This window comes from Erpetoichthys calabaricus, chromosome 4 (genome assembly GCF_900747795.2).
Source record: "Erpetoichthys calabaricus chromosome 4, fErpCal1.3, whole genome shotgun sequence".
NCBI lineage: Eukaryota > Metazoa > Chordata > Cladistia > Polypteriformes > Polypteridae > Erpetoichthys > Erpetoichthys calabaricus.
In genome coordinates this window covers 315908545-315933462 of record NC_041397.2, presented here as the reverse complement: position 1 = coordinate 315933462, position 24918 = coordinate 315908545, and the positions used below count along the sequence as shown (strand labels likewise).

General features: G+C 39.5%; 1 protein-coding gene across 1 annotated transcript in view; it reads left to right on the top strand.

Moving 5' to 3' along the window:
- LOC127527608 (uncharacterized) overlaps window positions 1-24656 on the top strand; it is a 40083-nt gene extending 15427 nt beyond the window's left edge. Inside the window, exons 3-5 of the mRNA XM_051926722.1 lie at window positions 7834-7938; window positions 18209-18276; window positions 24555-24656. Of these exons, the coding sequence (XP_051782682.1) occupies window positions 7834-7938; window positions 18209-18276; window positions 24555-24656 (275 nt within the window). The remainder of the gene's footprint in view (window positions 1-7833; window positions 7939-18208; window positions 18277-24554) is intronic.
- Window positions 24657-24918: the final 262 nt, after the last annotated feature.

Sequence of the window (24918 nt, the reverse complement as noted above, 5' to 3'; positions counted from 1 at the left end):
TTTCTGTCCTCCCGGCCATCTGACCTCACCTTTTTTTGTTATTTATTCTTTTGTATTTTTGTCTAATCTTGTTTGGTTTTCTTTTCACGTTGAGCTACATTGTTTACATAAATACATGTTGTTGCTGTTGTCACAAAGAAAATTCTTAAACTGGTTTCATGAACATGAGCCTTCCAAGTCATTGGATCTGAATTGAACAGAATTTGGGATGTGGTAGAGCAGGACATTCACGGCATGAAAGTGTAATTAAAATCTTACAGAAATTGTGTGATGCAGTCATGTCAGTATTGACCAGAAACTCAAAGGAATGTTTCCAACATCTTATGAAATCTCCACGTAACTACCCAGTATTAAGATAGTGCTCCAAAGAATTGGTGCAGTGTGTGTATAACACTTTAACAGAAAACTATTCAGTCTACAATGTCTATTCATGCATACACTTCAGTTATGTTTAACACACCGTAAAAAAGAAAGAGTCACAGTCATTACCATACAAACATCTGTGACATGGAAGTCCACTAAAGAAAACAAAACCCCTAGTCAGCAGCATCCAGGGAGAAAATGAACCAGTGGGGGCTCCATGGTTGATTATAACAGACAAAACGAGGCACAGTTACAATCCTCAAGACCACCCACTGCATTTGAATAAACTGTTCTATAATAATCACATGTTGGACAGTCTAATACAGGGGTCTCCAACCTTTCTTCCCTCTGAGTGCTACTTTTACAAAATCAAAATGGCTGAGAGCTACTCATGTTTTCTAACGTTTATTCTCATAGCTTATTTCAACCCAAACAAACTGAATATGCTTGTTTTGCCACAACTCACATTTTGCATTAAAACATCACAAAAAATATTTAGTTCACCTGCAAGTGCATTTTGTATGTCTGTGTGCATTTTCTAGTGTACCTAACACTATTGAATTAAAACATGAATGCTGTCAAAACAGAACAATGCAATTCCAAATACACAGATCTGACTTCTTCATTTGTCATTTTGTCACATGTCAGGTGTCAGGTCCAGTCGCATGTGTGACGTGTTGTTTAGTTAGTCAGATGACTGGCACTGAGGTGTCTGGTGGAGTGGAGCCACTCAGGTTCACTCTTATGGAGTCTTTTAAATGTTCGTCTGTCAGTCTTGTTCTGAACTTTGATTTCATGACATTCACGTCAGACTCACAGAGGTATGGAGTCCCAAACAAAGCAGACATTTTCAGAGATGCTTGGTGAAGATTCTTATAGTTATGTGGCTCTACTAAGCTCCAGAAATGCTGTTGAGACTTTAACTGCACATTATTTTGAAGGCTTATTAATATATAATATATAAAATCCAACATCTCTCTGTCTGTATGTCTGTCCGCTTTTCACGAGAGAACAACTTAACGGATTTAGATCGGGTATTTTTCTAAAATTTGCTTGAACATTCCGGTTGATTTTGCGACTTCTCTCATTTTGCTGTGTATCGTAACTCGATTTATTTGCACGAATCCAAGAAACACGCAGCGAGTAGTTTGAACAGTAGTTTGTATATACTGTAGTAGAGTCTCGCTTATCCGACCTTCGCTTATCCAACATTCTTTATTATCCGACGTCCCACCAAAAAAACGCATCAATCGGCAACAAGAACTGCAAGTTGCGAGCGTGAGTGTAGTCTATTTTTTGTTGCTAAGTTCATTTTTTCTGTTAAATTTTTCTGTTGTTTTGTTGTAAAACATGATTACAGTGGATTATGTGGCCAGCCCTCTCTGGCGTGTGTGGTTGTGCTCGTGTGTCTCTTGTTTGAGTCTGTGTGCGCATTGTCTCTCTCGAGCGTGTGTGTACGTGCATCTCTCTCACGCTTGTGTGTGTGTCTCCCTCACACGTGTGTGTGTTTGTCTCTGTTTCTCTCGCATGTGTGTGTGTGCATCTCTCTCGCTTATGTGTGTGTGTGTGTGTCTTTACGTGTGTGTGTGTGCATTTGTCTCTGTTTTTCTCACGCGTGTGTGTGCTTGTGTATCTCTTGCGCACGCATGTGTGTGTGTGTCTGTCTGTGTCTCTCTCTCAGGCTCTCTCTCTCACTGCACAGGGAATTCACAGGGAGAGAGTGAACACATGCGGAAATCATCGGCTCGCACAAACCGAAAGGGAAACTGGCTTGTTCCTATACCGAGTGTGTGGTCGTGAACAGATACAAAAGTTTGGTGAACTTTTTGGTCTTAACCCGATTTGTACGTGTTCAGAGACATTCGTGGACCAAGGTTCCACTGTATTAGGTTTGTAATGTGTAAAATTATCACATAGTTTGATGTTTAATAGGCTTTTTCTTAACACCTCCCATTATCCGACATTTTCGCTTATCTGACGTTCTGCCGGCCCGTTTATGTTGGATATATATATATATATATATATATATATATATATATATATATATATATATATATATCTATATATATATATATATATATATCTATATATCTAGATAAAGATATAGATATATATAGATAGAAATAGATATAGTTAGTATATATAATATATTGTAAAGGACCAGCCTGGACAGACACTGAGGTACAATGATGTCCAAAAAAGCACACACTTTTAATAACCATTTTCCTTTTATACAGCACACAGTGCACAAATCACCACAATAACCTCAGCCCAGTCCTATCTTTGCCATTTCCTTCTTCTCTGTCGCTGTCACTCCTCCTCTCACAAACTCTGTCTTCTTCCTCCCGACTCTGGCCCTCCTAATGGAGTGAGGCGGCCCCTTTAATAACACCCTGGATGTGCTCCAGGTGCTTTGCAATGCTCTTCTGGTGGCAATTCCTGGTGTGGCAAAAGTGCCTCATGAGCACCTGGCAGCACTTCTATCACAGTCCAGGGCTCAATAATCTTCTGATCCCGTGGCTGCCCTCTCATGTTCCAGGATAGGTATTGTCCCACTCCCAGTCCTTCCAGGTGTCCCAGCTGGGTAGGGTCTCCAACCATCCACCACTATACACACACACACATATATATATATATATATATATATATATATATATATATATATATATATATATATATAATATAATATCTTGGGTTGAGACGTGATCATCTTAGAGAGACACTTTGAAGTCCTGTGAGACTTCTTGCACATTACGACCTACTTACAAACAATTTCTCAGAGACACTTTAATGTCCCATGAGACAAGGAAGTGACACAAATGGACAGCTGCTGTACAGGCTTTTAATGATCGACACACAGCGTGACATGCAGATCACACAGCTTGGTAGCATTTAGCTGCAAGCGAGTAGCTGATCCATCTTCAGCGTGCGTTCAGCATCCCCCCCACCCACCTTCACAATGTGAGCAGCAGAGACGCAAAGTGGCTAGCGTGAAGCGTGCCCACGGAGGTGGGGGAAGTAGGGTGGGCCAGCAAAGAAGTAGGGGGCACAGCCCCCTAGTATATACAGTATATATGTAATAGATATAACTATTGATGGAGTCCAGTCAGCTTTGCAGCTTGTGCAGAATTTACTCATCACTGTAAAATATGTGATCATCATTGGTTTGTTTGATAACTCTTGAGTTAAATATTGTCTGTTCTGGATGATTTAGGATTTTAGCCATTTTAATCTCAGTAGGTCTTCAATCTACAATTTCAGCAGGATTAATTACTTTTTTAACCCGAGAAGTACTAACCTTTTACTGATCACTTCACAGGCAAAAAACCTCATAAAACATGAACTCAAATTGTTTGCTGTTACTTTTTCTGTAAATTTAAATTCCCTTGAACTGTTTGATAAACACTACAAATAACTGAAATGAGTTATTCTGTAACCTCTTTGGACTGAAATCTAAAATATGCAGATTAGATTTCATTGTGGATTTCAATTAGATAGTGTACTGTCCACTCGTTGACTTAAATTGACTAAGTTTGTAAATGCAAGGGGCTATCTGATCTGATATATGTTTCTGCTGAATATGAACACTATATCACCTACTTAGTCTGTAATTTTGTGGTGTTGATTCATTCATCAGCCTAATGTAATTGTGGTTGTGGATGCCAAGCCTTTGTAAGCAGCATTAGGCACAAGGTGGAACCAGCTGTAAACATGATGCTAATCCATGAAGAACACACTTGTAAACAATGAATTTTTAATTGTCTCAGAAAGGATTGCATCTGCTGAGCTTTCATAAGTATAACATATCTGTTGGTATTAGAATCGCAGCAATGATGACAACTGAGAAATTGAAACTGCCTTCTACCTGACCATGGTATAAAGACGAGAAACTTTTTTTGCAGTGGTAGTTGAAGCCCAGGGAGTGGGGGGGGGGGGGTGTGTGGTCCCCCTTGGTGTCTGGAGCATGTGGACAGTTGCAGAAAGGTGCAGAGAGCACATCACTTAAGTTGCATAAACTAGACTTTGAGAACCATTCACTCTTTCTCTCTGGAGCACGCACTCCTTGAATTTCTAAAATTCAAATTCAGATTACGAAGCATGCATCCCTTAACTTTCATAAACCGCAACCCTCAGGTGATGGCGCCATCGGCAACCACCTATGTTGTCTGATGAATTGACCAGCTCTAACCATCTCCAATTCCTTTGCTTTCTTGGTGTGTAATTACGAAGTTATTTTGACTGTGCAGTCTGAACAGTTCTTTCATATCACTCCTCTATGTTACCATCATTAGAATTTGCAAGACCCAGAAATGTGGTGTTGTTGGTGCACTTGACCATACTCACAGCATTTGTGTATGAAATTAAATAATTATATACTGTACCATAATAAAGGAGAGGTCTGAAGATGAGACTCCACAGCATACATCCTCAGGGGCACTAAACGTGCCTATAAAGATATTACACATGTAACAGGAATTCTTACATTAATTCCAGTAATCTAAGAACACATAAAACTGGCTGACTGTCCATTTGGTGGAGTGGTGGAAGACTCAACAGCTATATAATTTGGAGAAAAAGCCCATCTCCTCTTAGAGTAAAACAGTTCTTGTAAGATAAAAGGAACACTTCCTTTCCTGTAGAACAACAGCAGTTTATTGTTGGTTCAGGTGTCATTTCCTTAAGCCATGCCTCATGCAACCATTTACTAAATTAGTTATTCTAAATATTAGAGAATGCCATGAAGCCCAGGGAAAAGTCGTCTGCTGTGGATCTGTTTGCCCAATTGGCAGATTTAAGGATCCAAGTGTATGATAGAAATAGTTAGGATTTGTTAAAGAAATAATATTTTTCTGCATCTTGACTTTTTCTTCAGTGTGTTATAATTTGATGACAAAACAATGATTCTTAATTATTGTATAAGTAATATTACACATTATGGTACTTCATAAGCCACATTACAAGATTATACTGCACATTTTTTTAAATTTATTGTTTTTTCTACATAATTTTATATTACTGTTTTTGTCTGTTTAAGGAATCTCTACAGCATCAAATGAGAGTAAGTAGCTATTTAATTTATTTGTTATGTTGTTTTCAGTATTATTGTTAATTATACAAAATAGGTGGTGCTTTTATGGTGCCTCCAAACATATAATTATGTCAAAGAAGTCAATATGAAGGTTTGGGTCGTTTATCAGAAATGGATCTCAGAAGGTAATTAAAACAAGCTGATGACAGTAAACATACCAAACAAATGTCTACAGTCAAATTGGTCCTTTGTAAATAGGTTTTTGTGTTGGTCTGCACAATAAGATGGAGCTACCATTGCTGAGGCAAATTCATAAGCCACCCTGGTGTTGCTTCCAGGACTACCAGGGGAATCACATCAGGGCTCTGGAATGTTTTGTAAAAGTACGAGGGATGGTCTTCCCAAAGTATCATTTGATATTCCCAGGTACATCTGCAGTCATAACGCCCTATTCACTATTAAAGGGTCAGTCTGTCCTCCATGATAGGTGGTGTAGGCCCACATCCATATTACTAACCGAGAATGGTAAACCGGATGGCATGGACCCAGGTATACGGCGGTGGATGCAGGAGACGTACTGCGCAGGCGTCGACAGCTCACCTAAAGAAAATGCGAAATAAAGCAACGAGCACAGACAATACGGAACCCTAACTGTCCACACTACACAGCATAGTCAAACGCGACATAGTACGGAAGGTGCGTGCGCCCACAACGCGTGTTTAACACACCGCAGGCACACCCCCCAGAGATCCGGACTCCACAGCATATGTGAATCATCACATTACAGTAATACCATAATATGAGTACTCACAGACAAACGCAAGAGGCCTCAGCGTCCCTCCCCAGAGTCAAATCTCACAAAGTACGGAGTCCCAAGACGTCTACCAACCACAGCATGGTCAAACCCACCACGCCTCACGGCTCAAAAGCAAAGGAGCTCAACTAATGTTAATAAGAAATGAGGCAACGCACCTATAGGTTACGACACAGACACACAAAAAAGAGGATCCAGCCCCCCGCCCCAGAGTGAAACGTGAAAAAAGCAGATAAGAGATTATGAAAGCAGTGGAATTCCAAAGTCTCCAACAAACGATGGCGTGATACACATGCAGAGAAAGGTACAGAATATGAAAGCAGTAAAATCCAAAAGTATTGTGGCGTCCCAGCCAGGTTGAGGGCTGTTTGGTTTTAAGTGACTGTTAGGTCCGATGGAGGGAGGGCGGAGTTCAGCACGGAAGACTGATAGCGGGGTATATTGATTGATGCGGTATGGGGGGGCATTGGAGAGAGTGCTAGAACGTTGTGTTTGGGGTTAGGAAGTCAGCGATTGTTCAGGTAAGACTTTTGTGACACTTTATCATGTTAGTCACCACAGTATCAAAGAAAAGATAGAAAAGATCGCATTACCGCAAACAAAAGGTGATTAATCATCAGAGCCAGGAGTGATTGAAAAAACTAGCAGGACAAATCGAGGTCAGAAATAAAAGGCAAAGAGTAAGCAACAAAGTCTTTTCGCATTCGCATTATTCAATGCACAAAACGGCGATTTACACAATAATGGACCATACGCTATGAGAATCTGTGGTCCCACAACAGTTAAAGGAACAACAAGTTAAATCTCAAAGAATACACAATTCGGTCAGGTGTATATTGATGATCACGGAGAAGCGATGCAAATTTTAACAGGCAAAAAAGAAAGGTTATGTATATATTCCGCAAATAACATTACACACCAAAGGAGATCGTGATATGCCATTCATATTAAAATGTTTACAGTTTACCGTCAGAATAGCATTTGCTATGACAATCGATAAATGACTGGGACAAACATTACAAAAAGTCAGAGTATTTATTAGAGCATTGTCACAATGTGTCTCCAAACAAAATTGTTTTTAATGAAGCTTTAAAGTAAAAGTGCAAATAATGAAATTGAAACAATTCCAAAGAACAAAAAAAAGTACATTGTATATCAGATTAACCAAACACGGGGTTGGCGAGCGAAGCGAGCAGGGGTCGAAGCCCCCTAGTTATTTTCTGAAGGAGAAAATTGCTACCACCCAGTGGTCAGAGCAACTTGTAATTACCTTCCCACCTCTGACAGTTGTTCAATGCCCACAAAGTAATAACGTTTGGGATACAGCACCTATTAGTGAATTCAATCCCAGTCACTACCATACCTCATAGACTAGGTAGAGTGTGAGGTCTGCCATTCTGGTAAACCCAGATTGTACTGGTAGATTACATCATAATCTGCATTTACTTGGAAACATACTGCATAAAAAGTCTTAGCATATTCATTGTGTTACAAGAGTTTTAAGCAGTGGGTTCAAGGGAATGTAAAACTGACCATAGATAACTGTTCTATTCACAATATGAGAAAGGATAATCAGAAAAAAGAATAACAGCAAAATTAATATATATTTTAATTTTTTATATTCCAGGCCATAGTTCAACACCTATAACTCCTGCAGAAGGGCCTAAAACCTTGGTTTATGTTTTCCTTGCTTTGTCAGTTCTCTTCAACCTTTTACTGTTTCTCTGCATAGGTAAGTATCATAGAAATATATTCATTTATTAAAAAAATGATGCTGAAATGTAAAAAAATAAACTTTTTTGTCCACGTACCTTGTAATACAAAGCTCAGTCATGTGCAAGTGTTGTGTGCTTTTATTTATGACCAGCACATGAAGTGGCCTAGGGCCTCATGTGTAAACGGTGCTTACATATAAAAATGTTGCTTATGCTCGTTTCCACGCTCACGTCAAGAGGTATAAAAACTAAACTTGACTTAAAGCCACGCATATTTTCACGGCTGCCTCACACCATACGTACGCACATTTCTGCTCTGTTTTGCAAACTGGTGGCACACCGTGTCAAAGCAGTGATACTTTTTCTGTGTGGTCTCCCTTTTTTCAGATTGTTTACAAGTTTAATTCACTTCATTGTAATCATTCTGTAACAATATAATGGTGCATGGAATGGCCAAACTATCATGGCAAAGGGAAGAATTAGAAGAAAGCGTGCATATTTGTAGATGATGATAACTGGCTCCTAAGTCGATTTCAATTTCCAAGAGCTATCTTCTTGACGCTGTGTGCTGAACTGGCGCCAGCTTTACAAAGGTAGACTTTGAGGAATTGTACTCTACCTGCTCCTCTACAAGTTCTATACATAGCTTATCCGTACCTGAAGAGATGCGGTTTGATGAACCAGATCTACCAAATGATCCTCCAAATCGGACAGCGTTACAACTACGTTTGAATGCAATGAGCAGAATGTAAAAATGGGGAATCAGATGCAGCACTTATTTTTAACCAATTCATTCAATTTGTGGTCAGTATCACATAGCACAGCCCTTCTATTTCTTAGTTCATTGGCCACATCTCTTACAGCATCCACTATTGCATTTTGTGACTCCGGAACAGTCCATCAGCACAAAAGCAGATGGTTGCCCGGCGGTTTCCAAGGCAGAGGTGTATGAGCAGCCAGCACCCGAAGATATGCTGGACACAGCAGCACCATCACCGCCTGGAGTCGACACGGGTGTCAGCTTTTGTAGTACAGATAAACAGACAGTGGGCTGCAAGTCGCCTTTTCACATAGACTTTGATATCTGACCACGTTTTTATTTTGGACACTGTGTGACTTTCTGAACTTGAACTTTCGAGTGTCTCCACCATGCTGTATCACTCCATAACTTCCTTTTGTTGCTTATACTACTGCTTAAGACAACAAATAATACATTTTTCCTTGCCTCCACTTTGCATTAATTGAAATTCTTCTTTTTTTCACATGCTTTTGCCATTGCCTTTTAACAGAACACTGAACAGAAGGGCCTATTTATATTAATTTACATTTTCAAATATGCAAAATTCTAGGAGGAGTCAGGGTGGGGCTGTAGGTGCATGTACATGCGTTACATTTCACATTCTTTGGGATTTATAAATGGGAAGTGCTTGGAGTTTTATGCATCTGGATTTTTTTGTGCATACGCACATTTCCAGTTTTGTCTGTACACCATGTTCTAATGTGAATTCTACACACGGTGTTATACATGAGACCCCTAGTGCCAGCAGCTCCCCATTCTGTCCTTATGAGTATAATAGGTTGTTAAACATGTACCAGAGCACTCCAGCCCCTTGCCCCACAACCACTCACTCTATGTTTACATCAAAAATCTATAATTTCAATCAAGCTTTCACACGTCTTCTGAAATTGTGTTTCAATAGTAATTGGCCAAAACAACTGGAAGTGTCACAAGTTGTTTTTTTCCACTTCAACCACAGGTTATGACACTTTTAATCCATGCAGGTGCTCCTGTAACATTGATCTAGTGAGAAAAAGAAGTAAAACCATTATGAAGATCTTTTCTGAAGTTCCTTTATAAGTACAAAATGGTAGTAGAATATAACCATGAATGTTATATTGGCAGGACAAGTATCTGAGAAGTGTTGAGACTTAAAATGGAGGTAAATTATTGCAGTATGCTTCACACATTGCCATTACAATTCTATAGAAAAATACAACTGCTGGAAGACCTTCTGCTCTCTGTGAGGCCCGCAAGTCAAATGATACTGTCGTGGTGAAGAGGTGATCACTACTCTTTCCTGCCTGGGAAGGTTGGACATGAAGGCAGAGGGGAAATTACACAAGTTGTTCTCCAGGTGGTGTTCCTCCATTCTAGGGGGGGAAATGGAAATTGTGCTAAGGCCTCTTTCACTGCTCTACTTTTACACCCAGTGTACCAAATGGTCCTTATAAAAGACTCATCATGCTTCAACGTTCAACAATAGTGTTATCTACTTGAAAAATACTGTCCAGATAAATAGGTGAATACACACTTACTGTAAGTTCACAAAACAGATTAGTTTAAAATGAGCTTGTGTAACAGTTGATGGAATCAGTCAGAGTCAGTTATGATGTGATATTTAGAGCCTTGTCACTCCACTGTTTCATTTTTCATAATGCATCAAAGTACCGCACCTGTGAAAGTATTCATTCCTCCTGGAAGTTTTCCAATTTTAATGGAGACTGTGGAAGATTGTGGGTTCGCTTCCCAGTTCCTCCCTGTGTGGATAACGCTTTGAGTACTGAGAAAAGCGCTATATAAATGTAATGAATTATTATTTTATTATTATTAAAGTCATTTTTATTTATTTTATTTTTTGTTTTTGGAACTTTGCAAAGTGATCAAAATTAATTAAGACATTAGAACAATCTAGACCAGGGGTGGGCAGATTCAGTCCTGGAGGGCTGCAGTGGCTGCAGGTTTTTGCTCCAACCCAATTGCTTAATAAGAAGCCCTTATTGCTCAAGTAACACTTCAGCTTCACTTTAGTTGTTTCGCTCGTTAAGATTTTGAACCCTTATTGCTTATTTTAGTCTTAAACAGCTGTATTCTTGGTTTTTAATTGCTCCTAATTAGCAATACCACGCAAATGACAAAAGAGACCAGCATTTCTCCATTTAGCTTGTTTTCATTTACACCTGTGTGTATTTATCATGCACTATTTGGTTTAATTAAATACTTGGAAGGAAAGTGAAGAGAAAAAAGCGAAGCACTGAGAATTACTCATCTGTTTTAGACTTCAAATCATTTGGATGATATCCTTAGAAAGGAAAATAAATCTAGGATATGAGAATGACATGGCAGAGGTAAAGCACTAGCAAGCCATGCAATTAAATAATTGACAAGGATTGGTTTTTAATTAAGCAACTGGGTTGGAACAAAAACCTGCAACCACTGCGGCCCTCCAGGACTGAATCTGCCCACCCCTGATCTAGACGAGAGCAGGCCATTTTGCCCAACAAAGCTTGCCAGTCCTATCCACTTAATTCTTCTAAAAAATGATCAAGTCTAGTTTTGAAAGTTTTACTGTCTACCACACTACTTGGTAGTTTATTCCAAGTGTCTGTGGTTCTCTTTGTGAATAAAACCTTCCTAATTTTTGTGTGAACTTTCCCCTTCACAAGTTTCCAACTGTGTCCCCATGTTCTTAATTATCTCATTTTAAAATAACAGTCTTGATCCACTGCACTAGTTCCCTTCATATTTTTAAACACTTCAATCATGTCACTTCTTAATCTTCTTTTGCTTAAACTGTAAAGGCTCAGCTCTTATAATCTTTCCTAACAACTCATTCCCTGTAGCCCTGGAATCAGCCTAGTCGCTCTTCTCTCGACCTTTTCTAGTGCTGCTATGTCCTTTTTGTAGCCTGGAGACCCAAACTGCACACAGGACTCCAGATGAGGCCTCACCAGTGTGTTATAAAGCTTGAGCAGAACCTCCTGTGACTTGTACTCCAAACATCAAGGCGCTATATAACCTGACATTCTGTTAGCCTTCTTAATGGCTTCTAAACACTGTCGGGAAGTTGATAGCTTAGAGTCCACTATGACTCCTAAATCCTTCTCATAAGGTGTACTCTCAATTTTCAGACCTCCCATTGTGTATTTAAATCTCACATTTTTACTTCCTATGTGTAATTCTTTACATTTACTGACATTAAATTTCATCTGCCACAAATCTGCCCAAGCCTGTATGCTACTCAATTCCTTCTGTGATGATATAATGGATTCCATCTATCTTTGTATCATCTGCAAACCTAACCAGCTTGTTCTTTATATTCCTATCTAAATCATTTATAGATATTAAAAATAGCAGCGGCCCTAACACTGACCCCTGCTGGTCACCACTCTTAACATTGGCCAGTTCTGATGAGGTTCCTCGCGCCATCACCCTCTGCTTCTTGTGTCTGAGCCAATTTTGCCCCCGTCTACACACCACACCCTGAACTGCCACTTCTTTTAATTTGATGCCCAACCTCTCATGTGGCACCTTATCAAATGCTTTGTGAAAGTCAAGATTAAAAATATAATATGCTTAACTTTGGTCTTATCCTTTTGTTGCTTCCTCATAGAATTCCTGCAAGTTGATAAAACATGACCTTCCTCATTTGAACCCATGCTGACTGTTCAGAAAAACTCTTGTTCTTGCCATGTGTTACTCAATCTGTTCCTTAATAATTCCTTCCTTTTATTTGCCTGTGATGAATCTTACGCTTACTTGGATCTGCCCAATCACCCTTTTTATGTATTAGGATAATACCTACCATTTTCTGCTCCTTCAAAATTTCCTCAGTCTTCAGTAACTTCCTAAAATATGTGTCAAGGGTTTATATAGATATATTACAAATTGCAAACATTTACAAATATAAAACACAAAATAACTGATGGTATATGTATTTAATATTATACACCTCATCACTGATGCAGTCAATTGGCATTAAAAGTACAAGTACCATAGTTTAATGGATATCATCTTTCTGGGGTTTCCATTGTTTGTATGTGGAAGGACAAACTTGTGGTGAGTCAGTATGGTAGCTTAACCTACACAGTGAAGACAGAGTAACTCTTCAAACAACTCCATGAAAAACCAGGGGATGGAGACAAGAAAATATCCAAGTGACTGAATATCCAGTTAAATAAGTCATGAAGAAAAGGAAGGAGTATGGCAGAGCTGGGAATCTGCTAAAGCAGGCCATCCACAAAGAGTGAAGAAGAGAAGTGAGGGATGCCACCAAGAGATGTCTGAAAACCCTAAAGGTGTCACAAGCTACAGTGCATCAGACTGGAGAGACAATTCAGACAATAACCAAGGCTTGGATGCTTCACCTGTTGCAGCTTTATGGGAGAGTGGCAAAGAGAAGAAAGCACAAAGGACATCGCAGCAGAAGGCAGCTGGAAAAAAGTTCTGTGGTCTGATGAGAGTAAAATGGAGAATATTGGTGATCAGACTAAATGCCCTGTTACACTTCACATTATTAAAAACATACCATCCACACCATGAAACATGGTGGTGCAGCATCAGGCTGTGGAGGGTCTTTTATTTTTGTTTTCAGATTAAGATTTTCAAATCGGGGCACCTGAATTTAAGTAAAGAGAGACTCAATGCATGATTTATAAAAGAAAGACTAGGGTGTTGTACCGTGTTAGCCATTATGAATGTAGAGAAAAGCCAAGCAAAATGACACCTTTTATTGGCTAACTAAAAAGATTACAATATGTAAGCTTTTGAGGCAACTCAGGCCCCTTCTTCAGGCGAGATGTAAACCTGAAGAAGAGGCCTGAGTTGCCTCGAAAGCTTGCATATTGTAATCTTTTTAGTTAGCCAATAAAAGGTGTCATTTTGCTTGGCTTTTCTCTAAAAGAAAGACATAACAGAAGGACTCACTTTAAAAGACTCGGCTTCCATAGACTGTAGACATGTTGCTGTGCCTCTTTACAGATAGCTTCTGTATTTTCATTAAAAGTCAATTCTGGGTCTCTGATTGTCCGCAGATTGATGCAGTTGGTTTTTGATTAGTTGATCTTGGACAGAGGCAGTGGTGCAGTAAGAATTATGTTTCTGGACTTCTCTAGCGCCTTCAGCACCATCCAACCTCTGCTCCTTAGTGACAAGCTGACAGAGATGGGAGTTGATTCATACCTGCGGGCATAAATCTTACAGACAGACCTCAGTATGTGCGTCTCGGGAACTATAGGTCTGACATTGTGGTCAGCAACACAGGAGCGCCGCAGGGGACTGTACTTTCCCCGGTCCTGTTCAGCCTATATACATCGGACTTCCAATACAACTCAGAGTCCTGCCACGTGCAAAAGTTCGCTGATGACACTGCTATCATGGGCAGCATCAGGAGTGGGCAGGAGGAGGAGTATAGGGACCTAATCAATGACTTTGTTAAATGGTGCGACTCAAACCACCTACAACTGAACACCAGCAAAACCAAGGAGCTGGTGGTGGATTTTAGGAGGACCAGGCCCCTCATGGACTCCGTGATCATCAGAGGTGACTGTGTGCAGAGGGTGCAGACCTATAAATACCTAGGAATGCAGCTGGATGATAAATTAGACTGGACTGCCAATACTGATGCTCTGTGCAAGAGAGGACAGAGCCGACTATACTTCCTTAGAAGGCTGGCGTCCTTTAACATCTGCAATAAGATGCTGCAGATGTTCTATCAGACAGTTGTGGCGAGTGCCCTCTTCTACGCGGTGGTGTGCTGGGGAGGCAGCATAAAGAAGAGGGACGCCTTACGCCTGGACAAACTGGTGAGGAAGGCAGGCTCTATTGTAGGCATGGAGCTGGACAGTTGACATCTGTGGCGGAGCGATGGGCGCTGAGCAGACTCCTGTCAATCATGGAAAATCCACTGCATCCACTGAACAGGATCATCTCCAGACGGAGGAGCAGCTTCAGCGACAGACTGCTGTCACCGTCCTGCTCCACTGACAGACTGAGAAGATCGTTCCTCACCAACACTATGCGACTCTTCAATTCCACCGGGGGGGTAAACGTTAACATTATACAAAGTTATTGTCTTCCTGTACACCTGCATTGTTATCACCCTTTAATTTAATATTGGTTTTTATCAGTATGCTGCTGCTGGAGTATGTGAATTTCCCCTTGGGGACTATCTGTCTTTTGTTATGAATATGAAAATTTTGATTACATGCATTCCAGTCTGTTTTGAAAGGTATATAAGAGTTGCACTCCAGTAGGAATATAACAACCATACTAATTTCTCTGTACAGTTTTGTTCCTAAGATTACATTGGCCTTATGTATTTGGATTTGATTCTAATTGTTTGTTTTGTGTTTCTTTTTTGGGGTTTCTTGTTTCTCTGATTGTTTTTATTGTCTCTGGATTGGATTTTCTTGCTGTTAGCTTTGCCTTTTTAGGCAAAACCTTTTTCTTTTTTGCTCTTTGTCATTTTTTTATCTTTTTGACAGATAATTAAACTTAAAGCAAATTTGTTTAACTTTATATTAACTCCAAGTTTTGACCATTTTTGAGCTTTTGATATTGCCAGAGTCTGGCCATTTGTGTTTAGGCTTGACTTCCTTGGGTGAGTCCTACTCAGAGGTCCCAGGCTTGGTTTATTTTAGTATTGAGGCCCGCACCTATGTTTGATTGGTTTTTTTTTTTGTGAGACAGAAATAACAACAGGGAAAATGTCTTTTTAAATTATTTATATTAATTTTTACTAAAATATATATTTTTTTAATGTAAATATTGTTGGTTTAAATGTGTCCTTGAAAGTTAGGAAAGATCTAATATGATTTGTGTTGACTTTGGTCTTGAAGATTTTTTAATTAGTCATGTTTGCTGAAGAAAACATTTAGATGTACCTTCTCGTTGGCTGGAAATGAGAATTAAGATCCCATAGGCATAAAATTTAAAAAAAAATCAATAATAAAATGTATGCAAATTAAACTATACTTTGGTAACAACTTTTAACATTTTGATGGAAGGGTTGACTAAACACATATTAGCAAAATCTGAAAGTTCATTAGAGAACTAGTAAGTTTTGATATCCTCTCTATATTGTTAATATTCATGGTCATATTACTGCAGTCTAACTCATGCTTCATCCCAGGACCCTGTAGGCTACAGGGCCCCAAAATTAATCAATATATATGGAAAAAAATGTTCTTTGCTTTTGAAAATAAAATTTTACTGCTGCTAACTAGAATGTAGCTGATTTTGCATTATTTATGAAATTGCTCAATCACACCCCATCATTTCCATGTTTACACATCTCCAGTGAACTGCAGGGAGTGATGGAAGGCAGCTGTTGGACAGCATTTGTGGTAGCAGGAGAGCTGGGAATGGGCTTAGGAGATCAGTGGACAACTGCTTTGGAAAATACCCAAAGCTTTTGTTATACCAGACATAACCAAAAGTTTGCCACTTATACAAAAGCACCGTCTTTGTATGCTTTACTATCATCAGAACTAGAATCAACCATGCTGTAACTGGCCATTACTGAAGAACTGTTACTATTAAAACATTTTATTTTTTCCTTAATATGCTTTCTGCAGATGAATCAGATACACGTGATCTCTTAAAACATTGCATTCTGTTCATAAGTGATGGTGTGTTAGATGTAATTTGTAGTTAGTGAGAACACCAGACATACCACGGCAACTCATCCAGAACCGCATGCTGAGACCAAATTCCAGGTGTTCATGCGGTCTGATGATAGTTATTATGATTTGCTGGCTTTCTTTGTAGTTGCTGTATATAATCTTTCCAAAGCCAGACATTAAAATGCACTGACCATAAAACTTTTATTTGAAAAGCCTAATACAGAGCAGATCCCTCAGGTGCATTTTTTATATTTATGGAATATCAGTTATGATCATTTTTGGCTCCTTTTATTGAGTAAATTTATGGCAAAAAAAGCTCTTTTTAAATTTTTTTTTAAGGTCAGGGAATCTGTTTTTATTCTCAGATTAACACTACAGCACTTAATTTGGAGTATCAAATGTTATGAATTGCTTCCACTGCCATTTTGTATATCATGTCTGCCACCATTTTCTATCCTTTTGTGAGGGATAGTTGGTGGGTGGGGCTACAGAGGTCATGACCCTAACACTATTTCATGCCAGGTTTAAAGATCACCCTTAGTGGCAGTTCTCTACCTGAGTTCATGGGTACAATTTACGTGTCTTCTCTGCTTAAAATTCAAACCTTTGTTTGGTGATTCTGGTTTTGACATTAATCTTTGAATTTTTCACTTTGGTTTTTGCCTATATTCTTGGTTTTTGTTGAATGCATTAATGATCCCCTGGTTTTGAGCTTTTCGCCACATCCAGATCACACCTTTTCTCCTGCTCAGCCTTAATAAATATCATCTTCTTATTAAAAAGCAGGAGAGTTACCTGATACTATACACAGTTGTGAGAAATCGCTTTTTGAAAATGAAATTGTTCTTTGCACTTCACACACCCGAGCAGAGTGTTGATGACAAATTGTATGGTTTTGTAAAGGCCATTTGGCAGTGAAGTGATACAAAGCGGACCTCGCACAATGAGTGAGTGGGCTGTATCTCTGCTGAACTGCAGGTAAAGTTTGTTGGTAGCCTGTAAAAAGTGTCCAGGGTCCAAAGTATTTATTAATTTATTTGTATTACCTTAACAACTGAAAATAACTGGATGCCATAAAATGTGTTAAATACTTTTCCTCCCCTCTCTTTTCCATTTCTCTCTTTTTCTCGCTCAGACTTTATCTGTTTTTAATATTTGACATGGTGAACTGTACTCTGATGACTATAAAGTATAATTCTAAGCTTTGATATTGCACACTTGATTTCTCTGTCTTGTTATATCATTCATAATCTCATAAGTCGTTTCTGTGTCTATACACCAGTTGCTACTCTTGCACTAGTTGTTCCTGTGTACAGTTCATTCGATTATAAGTAACTACAAAGCTTTGACATTACAGTACGTTACTACATTTTCCACAGTTTCTTTTAGAACATGTAGGTTGGGCCCAGACAGTGGTTCAAGCCCAGGGGCTGTCTTCTTCCATTTTCTAGCCAAGTTATCCACTTCAGGGTTGCAGAGAGCTGCTGCTTTCTTCGGCAGTTGTGGGTGCAACCTGGGGGCCAACTATGGATGGGGTACCAGTTGCCATATTGAATCCTTAGGCACACAATCACACCTAATCTCACAGGGACATTTTGGAGATGCCAGTTGACCTAATCTGTATGTTCATTGAATGTGAGAGTAAAATCAGAAAACCCAAATAAAATCCCTTGCACAGAATGCACCTCTCACTTACAGTATAAAATATTTTCCTGTTATTTATCATACATATTTCATAAGTCTTTGAAATGTTCTTTTTGAAAGAAATGTTATTTTTCCTAATTTTGGTACATGTTAAGATGCACTTTTGGCTGTCTTAGTGTTGGATGTCAATTTAAAATGTTAAAGACGATTTAATTACTAATATCTTTTTTATTCCTTTAGCCACTGAGAATAAATGGTTCCCTTTCAGAAATCCAAAGAAAACTGAGTTGCAGCAACCCTGTCATGAGGTATTTTTTCATATAATGTGAGATAGTGAACGTTGTTAATTCATGTCTTCATTGTCTAGCACTGCAGGGTTTTTCTCTGGAGGAGATTTTGTGAACACCATCGCACTTATGTGTCATGGCCCACTAGAAAAGTTTTCTGCTCAAAGGTTGCTCTTTGATTGCCCATGAGTCTTAGAAGAATTTCTCATTCAACTATGAACTTTGTCATAGATGTTGCTCTTAAAATTCCTCAGTGGAAATAGCAATACACAAAAAGGAGACAACTGAGGTAAAAGAAGTTAAATTTGATAAGCATGTTATGTGAGATCTCTTTCTAGTCTTGTTTTTATCTCTTTCAAGACGTTTTATTTTTTACTCATCATTGGACTGATGCCTTTATCCAAGTGAATTACAACATCTGAGATACGATTGTTTTTCCAGTTACAGCACAGGCAGATAAAATGACTTGCTTATGGCTACATGATGTCAGTAGTGGGATTTAAACCCACAACCTCAGGGTTTGATTCCAAAGTCTTAACTACTAAGCCCACACTGCTTGCCTTTTTCTTCTCAAATATTAAACAGTAATATAGATAACAGTAACTAATAGTATTATTCATAGACAAGAATTACAGTTTTGTAATCAAAGTAAAGTGTTTTTATTACCACAAACAACTCTCCATACACAATGAAAATACTTTTGAATTTCAAATAAAAATGTCTGCTACACTTCTTGAGCCCATTGTGTGAGTTTGCTGAGATCTCTGTTGAAACTCAAGAGAAGACACCTGTGAGACTACCAGAGAATTTGTCTCAGGAGGAAAATGTCTGCATTTTATTTCCTTCTGATCACATTGTTGTCAATGAGAAACCTGAAAGATATTCAGGAGATCTCGTTTTTGATTTTTCATTCCTATGGGAGTTGACTTTCCCTTTAGCTATGGTGGCTCACAGTCATCTGTATTTCCTTGAGGAGGATGGAAATTTTCTGCACTTAAGAATGTGTTCATCAGAAGAAATCAGAGTGCAGCAAAATTCTTAACCTCTCTGAAAAATGTGCAGCACGGTGCCCCTGTCCAAGCCATCTTAAAGTAGAACAGAATACAATCTGTTTCATAAAGTCACCATCACCAGATGTAATAATAGTTATGCTATGAAAAATATGTTTTAATATCCTATACCACGCTTTGTATGTAAAGACATTGTTCAACTGAAAGAATTTCAATCCACCATCTTTACCATTCTGGTCTTCGCTTAAATGTGGAGGTCTTATATTGAAATTCTGATCTTATCAGAGACTTCTTTCAGCTTCTAGCTGAACTTGCTGGGGGTGTGACAGGCCTGGAGAACTTGGCATTTGTTTGAAATCATTTCTACTTGTAGATGATCTTCCAGAGCTCCCGTTAGGGATTGCCACAGCAGATCATCTTCCATCTCTTCCTGTCCTCTGCATCTTGCTCTGTTACACTCATCAGCTGCATGTCCTCTCTCACCACATCCATAAACCTTCTCTTAGGCCTTCCCCTTTTCCTCTTCCCTGGCAGCTCTATCCTTAACATCCTTCTCCCAATATACTCAGCATCTCTCCTCTGCACATGTCCAAACCAACACAATCTCGTCTCTCTGACTTTGTCTCCCAACTGTCCAACTTGAGTTGACCCTCTAATGTCCTCATTTCTAATCCTATCCATCCTCGTCACACCCAATGCAAATCTTAGCATCTTTAACTCTACCACCTCCACCTCTGTCTCCTGCTTTCTGGTCAGTGCCACCGTCTCCAACCCATTTAACAAAGCTGGTCTCATTACTGTCCTGTAGACCTTCCCTTTCACTCTTGCTGTTACCTGTCTGTTACAAATCACTCCTCTCACTCTTCTCCACCCATTCCACTCTGCCTGCACTCTCTTCTTTACCTTTCTTCCACAATCCCCATTACTCTGTACTGTTGATCCCAAGTATTTAAACTCATCCACCTTTGCCAACTCTACTGTACTCCCTGCATCTTCACCATTCCATTGACCTCCGTCTCATTCACACACATGTTTTCTGTCTTGGTGGTCCTACTGACCTTCATTCCTCTCCTCTCTAGAGCATATCTCCACCTCTCCAGGGTCTCCTCAACCTGCTCCATACTATTGCTACAGATCACAATGTCATCAGCAGTCATCACAGTCCACGGGGACTCCTGTACAATCTTGTCTGTCAACCTGTCCATCACCATTGGAAATAAGAAAGGGCTCAGAGCCAATCCCTGATGTAATCCCACCTCCATGTTGAATTCATCCATCACTCCTACCGCAGACCTCACCACTGTCACACTTCCCTCGTACATATACTGTAAAACTCTTACATACTTGTTTGCCACACCCAACTTCCCCATACAATACCACAGCTCCTGTTGAGGCACCCTGTCATATGCTTTCTCCAGGTCCACAAAGAAGCAATGAAACTCCTTGGCTTCTCTATACTTCTCCATCAACACCCCTGTGGTACTCTTTTCCAGCATGAAACCGCACTGCTGCTCGCTAATCATCACCTCACTTCTAACCGAGCTTCCACTACTCTTTCCCTTAACTTCATGATGTGTCTCATCAATTGTATCCCCCTGTAATTACTGCAGTCCTGCACATCCCCCTTATTCTTAAATTTCAGCACCAGTACACTTCTTCTCCACAACTCAGGCATCCTCTCACTTTCCAAGATTCCATTAAACAATCTGATTAAAAGCTCCACTGCCATCTCTCCTAAACACCTCCATGCACATCTTTCTCTTCTCGGTCCCTCTGTCTAGCCCACCGGTCCTTTTCTCCCTCCTTAGTGTCCAACCTCTCACATAACTAATCATACGCCTTTTCTTTAGCCATCGCCACCACTCTCTTCACCTTGCGCCTTATCTCCTTGTACTCTTGTCTACTTTCCTCATCTCTCTGACTATCCCAATTCTTCTTCGCCATTATCATCCTCTGTATACTCTCCTGTACTTCCACATTCCAGCACCAGGTTTCCTTTTCCTCCTTCCTCTTTCCAGATGTCACGCCAAGCACCCTTCTTGCTGTCACCCTTACTACATCTGCTGTAGTTTCCCAGCTGTCTGGTAAACTCTTTACTACCTCCCAGTGCCTCTCACCTCCTCCCTAAACTCATCCTTGCAGTCTTCCTTATTAAACTTCCACCATTTGATCCTTGGCTCAGCTCTCATTCTCTTCCTCTTCTTGATTTCCAACGTCATCCTACAGACCACCATCCTATGCTGCCTAACTACACTTTCCCCTGCCACCTCTTTGCAGTCTTTAATCTCCTTCAGATCAACTCTTCTGCATAGGATGTAATCTACCTGTGTGCATCTTCCTCCACTCTTGTATGTCACCCTATGTTCCTCCCTCTTATTAAAATATGTATTCACCACAGCCATGTCCATCCCTTTGGCAAAATCCACTATCATCTGACCTTCTTCATTCCTCTCCTTGACACCATACCTTACTCATCACCTCCTCATCTCTTGTATTCCCTTCACCAACATGCCCATTGAAATCCACTTCAATCACCACTTTCTGTCCCTTGGGTACACTGCTCATCACTTCATCCAACTCACTCCAAAAATCTTCTTTCTCATCCATTGCACACCCAACTTGTAGTGCGTATGCACTAACAACATTCATCATCACACCTCCAATTTCCAGCTTCATAATCCATTACTCTGTCTGACACTCTTTTCACCTCCAAAACACTCTTGACATACTGTTCCTTCAGAATAACCCCTACCCCATTTATCCTCCCATCCACACCATGATAGAACAATTTGAATCCACCTCCGATCCACCTGGCCTTACTCCCCTTCCATTTAGTCTCTTGCACTCACAATATATCAACCTTCCTTCTCTCCATCATATCTGCTAACTCTCTCCCCTTACCAGTCATACTGCCAGCATTCAAAGTTCCTACCCTCACTTCCACTCTCTTTACTTTACTCCTCTCCTCCTGCCTCTGGACACGTCTCCCCCCTCTTCTTCTCCTTCTTCTGCCAACAGCAGCCCAATTTCCACCAGCACCCTGTTGGCTAACAGTACTGGTGGCAACCATTGCTCACCCAGGCCTTGACCGATCCGGAATGGAAATTTATATCGTTGTCCACATGTTGGTCTGCCAAAATTTTATACCAGATGCCCTTCCTGACATATCCCTCCCCATTAATCTTGTCTTGGGACCAGCATGAAGAAACACACTCTTTTGTGCATCCCCTGTGGCTGGGTTAAAATTTATCACAGTAATAAGCACTGGAAATGCAATTCATGGCACTTTCATTACTAATTTTTTTTCCACAGCTATAGAGCAACTGAGGAAGGAAAATATTTACTTTATATTTTTGAAAAGATTTGTTTCCTCCTTTTCATTCCGCATAATAATTTGATGGCTTGTGATATCTTACTGCTAAAATGACAGCTTTATGTAATGAATGCCTGGTGTTTGGCCCATCCATTTTTAGGTGTTCTTGCATATTATGCCCAAAGCACCTGTTGTGATAGCTACAGTATATTGTCTGTCTGCACAATTTGTACACTTATCTTCAATGAAATTTGGCAAGATCGGTTCAATATTCATTGCAATATCTTGAAAACATTGTTCTGTACACAGTTTTACAATTCAAAAATGTCCGCTTGAAATGCATTGGCAGACTTACAATGTTGTCTATTTTAAAACAAAAAAAATATTCTCTGCAAGTTTAAATTAGTTCACCATTTCAATTTTACCTTGAGTGCAGTTACACCAACTTGTATATTCTATATACTTCCCTCTTTTTCATGCCTAATAGCCACTACTGAAGGCAAACAGATCCCCAATACATTTAGTGAAAAACCCAACAGACTGCATGCATGGGGTGGGATGTTGGTGTCATTAAATGTTTGCATGGGAGGGACGGCAATCCTACACCTGCAAGCCCAGTCGGGTGCATGCAGAAACCACTCAATTAGCAGGTTGCTTCAGCTTTGAGAAGTCTTCCAGTGGCTTGAGCACAAGCAAAAGAACCAGTGCATTAGCACCTCAGTTCACAAATGTGTTAACAGATAAATAATCTTCATAAACATAAAAGTATAAAATGCAAGCAAGGAAAACAAAATGTTGTCTAGATATGAATGAAGTGTCCTGTGACATTAAGCACAAGAGTAAATAAGCATTTACACAGCATCAGCTTTACTCTAAACCAGCTTCACAGCTCCATTATCTACATAAATTGCAATGGTCCACTTTTTTACTGTCACTGTTATTTCCCAGGGTAACCAAACGTCTGGATGACAGCGACAGTTCTGATTTTAGGCAATGCATCCTGATGAATAACTGAAGAATATCAGAATGTCTCAGTTTTAACATGCTGCCAATTTAATAAAACATTGCTCCACCAAAACAAACATCCTCATAATAGATTTAGAACTGTGTGTATAAAACTACAAGGGGGATTCCCCCTCCATAACCCAGTTAGATGCTATATATGTACAATAGTGTGATCAAAACTCATGAGGGGGAATGTTGATTAAGAACTTGTGCTGGATTTGAACAGCATCATGACAATGAAGAACAATACAGAAACACTGCCATTTATTTGTTTCCACTTCAACCACTGTGTGCAGTCATTCATTTGTGAAAGTTTTTTAGTGTACCCCAGTCCCTCTCTAATGATGATGATATAGAGCAGGCCTTAAACAAATGAGGATGGGCTCTATGTGTAGGCATACAGTATATACTACACAAGTTTTCTTGTCACCCATCCAGAGTGCCACATTCACCCATAATGGTCTGTCACTGTAATAAAATTGGCTTTTCACTTCAGTTATTTACTAATATTTGCCATAACTGAATAGCTGTGCAAGACCCATTTCATGAGAATTACTACAGCCAGATATACTCGAGCAAAGGAAGAATATATTATAAAAGTTTTTTTTAGGTTATGTTAATTGGTAATTGCAAATTGTGGTGTGTGTGTGAGAGAGAAAGAGTGAGTGGTTCCTGTGATGGACTGGAGTTCTGTCCAGGTCTGTTTTCAGCCATTTACCCAATCCTGGTGAAATGGATTGAGAAGGTCCTGGAACCAACCTCCTGACCTCAGTCCATTGAGGGCTACAGTGCCTGCACAGGCCTTGAACACACCTGAAAGTTAAGCCATGAATTCATTTTGTAACTTCATTCTTTTGGTAAAGCTAGTCCTGATGTTGCCACCTTAAAGGGTAAGGTGTTACAGTAAACAAACATTTGCTGATTTATTAATGAAATGACTGTATGAGTTACTATTTTTGTCTCCTATCCAGAATGACCTGCATTATGCAGAAGTGAGTACCACGGAAAATCAACAACGGAGAGGGCAAGAGAAAATACACATTGTGTATGCTGAAGTCCGATTAAGAAAATAGAACTTTAAAATGGACTTTCATATTCTGAATCGGCGGTGCTTTTAAACTTAGGCTGCCTCACACTCAAGTGTGTCTGAATACTGGCAAGAAACAAACTGCTTTATTTGGTAAAATGTAAAAAAAATAAACACATTTGTATATACAAATATATGCCTTGTTGGTTTACTTCACAGATGACCGCTGCATCATTAAAAAATATGTTTTCTATCTTGAACTACCAAGTGTGATTTTTTTTTTTTTCTTTTCTTTTTGCAGTGTAATA